This window comes from Chrysochloris asiatica, unplaced genomic scaffold, assembly GCF_000296735.1.
Source record: "Chrysochloris asiatica unplaced genomic scaffold, ChrAsi1.0 scaffold00039, whole genome shotgun sequence".
In the NCBI taxonomy this organism is placed as follows: domain Eukaryota; kingdom Metazoa; phylum Chordata; class Mammalia; order Afrosoricida; family Chrysochloridae; genus Chrysochloris; species Chrysochloris asiatica.
The window spans coordinates 10,455,326-10,456,525 of NW_006408557.1; the positions used below are offsets into that span (position 1 = coordinate 10,455,326).

A 1,200-nucleotide genomic window follows, 5' to 3' on the forward strand; every position below is an offset into this window, starting at 1 on the left:
GAGGTTGGCCCAGGATCGGACATCGTTTCATTCTGCTGTGCATGGGGTCACTATGAGTTGGTTCCGACTCGATGACACCTGACAACAACAACAATTAAAATGTGCCTTTCTGTTGTGGATGAAATGGTTTCAAGTCCACTTCTATTTACCCCATCATGAATAGGCAGGGTGGGTGTATGAAAGCTTTTTTAAAAAAATAATCAGCTGACTATATGACAAGATAAACAGTATAAATAATTCATGTGACCCAAAATGGGCAAAAGCAAAAGACTAGCTTCCCCTCAAGAATAACCATGTTAGACCTAGGAAAAGGACAACAATACTAATTTTAAAAATTGTATTTACTTAGAAGCATTCAGAATGTCAACAAAACAGCTGTAACTTCTTTTTGTTTACAATTACAGAGTGGTATTCAGTTAAAAGAACAATTATTTCGTATAAGCTGCATCAGACAACTAAAGATGAAAAAAAAAAAAAACATAACAAAAACTACCATCCCCATTTATAACTAATTTGTGCTGTACACCAACAAGAACCTGCTTTAAATTCCCATGCCAATTTACAACCCCCATACTGTACCAGGCAAGGTTAGTGGCTATTGAAAATACCACCAGGACAGGGCTAGCTAAACACACCTTGGTAGTGTGTTAACTATACAAATAAACACACTGTACAGTTTAAAAACAAATCTTACACAGCTTTATATTTCCTTTTTTTTTTTTTTTTAAAAAAGGTGGGGGTTAACGGGGGGTTAAATGCTTTAAAAAAAAAAAAAAAAAAAAAACTGCGCTAGAATCAACATATTCATTATCATTATCATCTTATCCTTCATCTTGATCCTCTTCATCCTCCTCCTCTTCTTCTTCTTCCTCATCTTCCTTCTTGTTCTTGCTTTTCTCAGCCTTGATGACTCCGTTTTTTGCTGCATCGGGCTTTCCTTCAGCCTGGTAGGCAGCGATATCCTTTTCGTCCTTCAGCTTAGCAGCCTTCTTCTCATAAGGTATTATTCCACATCTCTCCTAGTTTCTTCTCGCAACATCACCAATGGGTAGACCGGGGTGCTCACCTTTGATTTGGGGGCGATACTCCGGACAAAACAAGAGGAGGCCTCTTGGGTGCATTGGGATCCTTGAACTTCTTTTTTGTCTCCCCTTTAGGTGGGATATAGGTTTTCATTTCTCTTTCATAATGGGCCTTGTC

The 1,200-nt window shown here is 38.2% G+C and overlaps 1 protein-coding gene across 1 annotated transcript in view; it reads right to left on the reverse strand.

Annotated features, from left to right (window-relative positions):
* Positions 1 to 821: 821 nt before the first annotated feature.
* The window catches only part of LOC102837429 (ribosomal biogenesis protein LAS1L-like), an 18,340-nt gene continuing 17,961 nt past the window's right edge, over positions 822 to 1,200 (reverse strand). The window contains exons 4-5 of the mRNA XM_006860748.1: positions 1,067 to 1,151; positions 822 to 1,019 (exon numbers count right to left, since the gene is read on the reverse strand). Of these exons, the coding sequence (XP_006860810.1) occupies positions 822 to 1,019; positions 1,067 to 1,151 (283 nt within the window). The remainder of the gene's footprint in view (positions 1,020 to 1,066; positions 1,152 to 1,200) is intronic.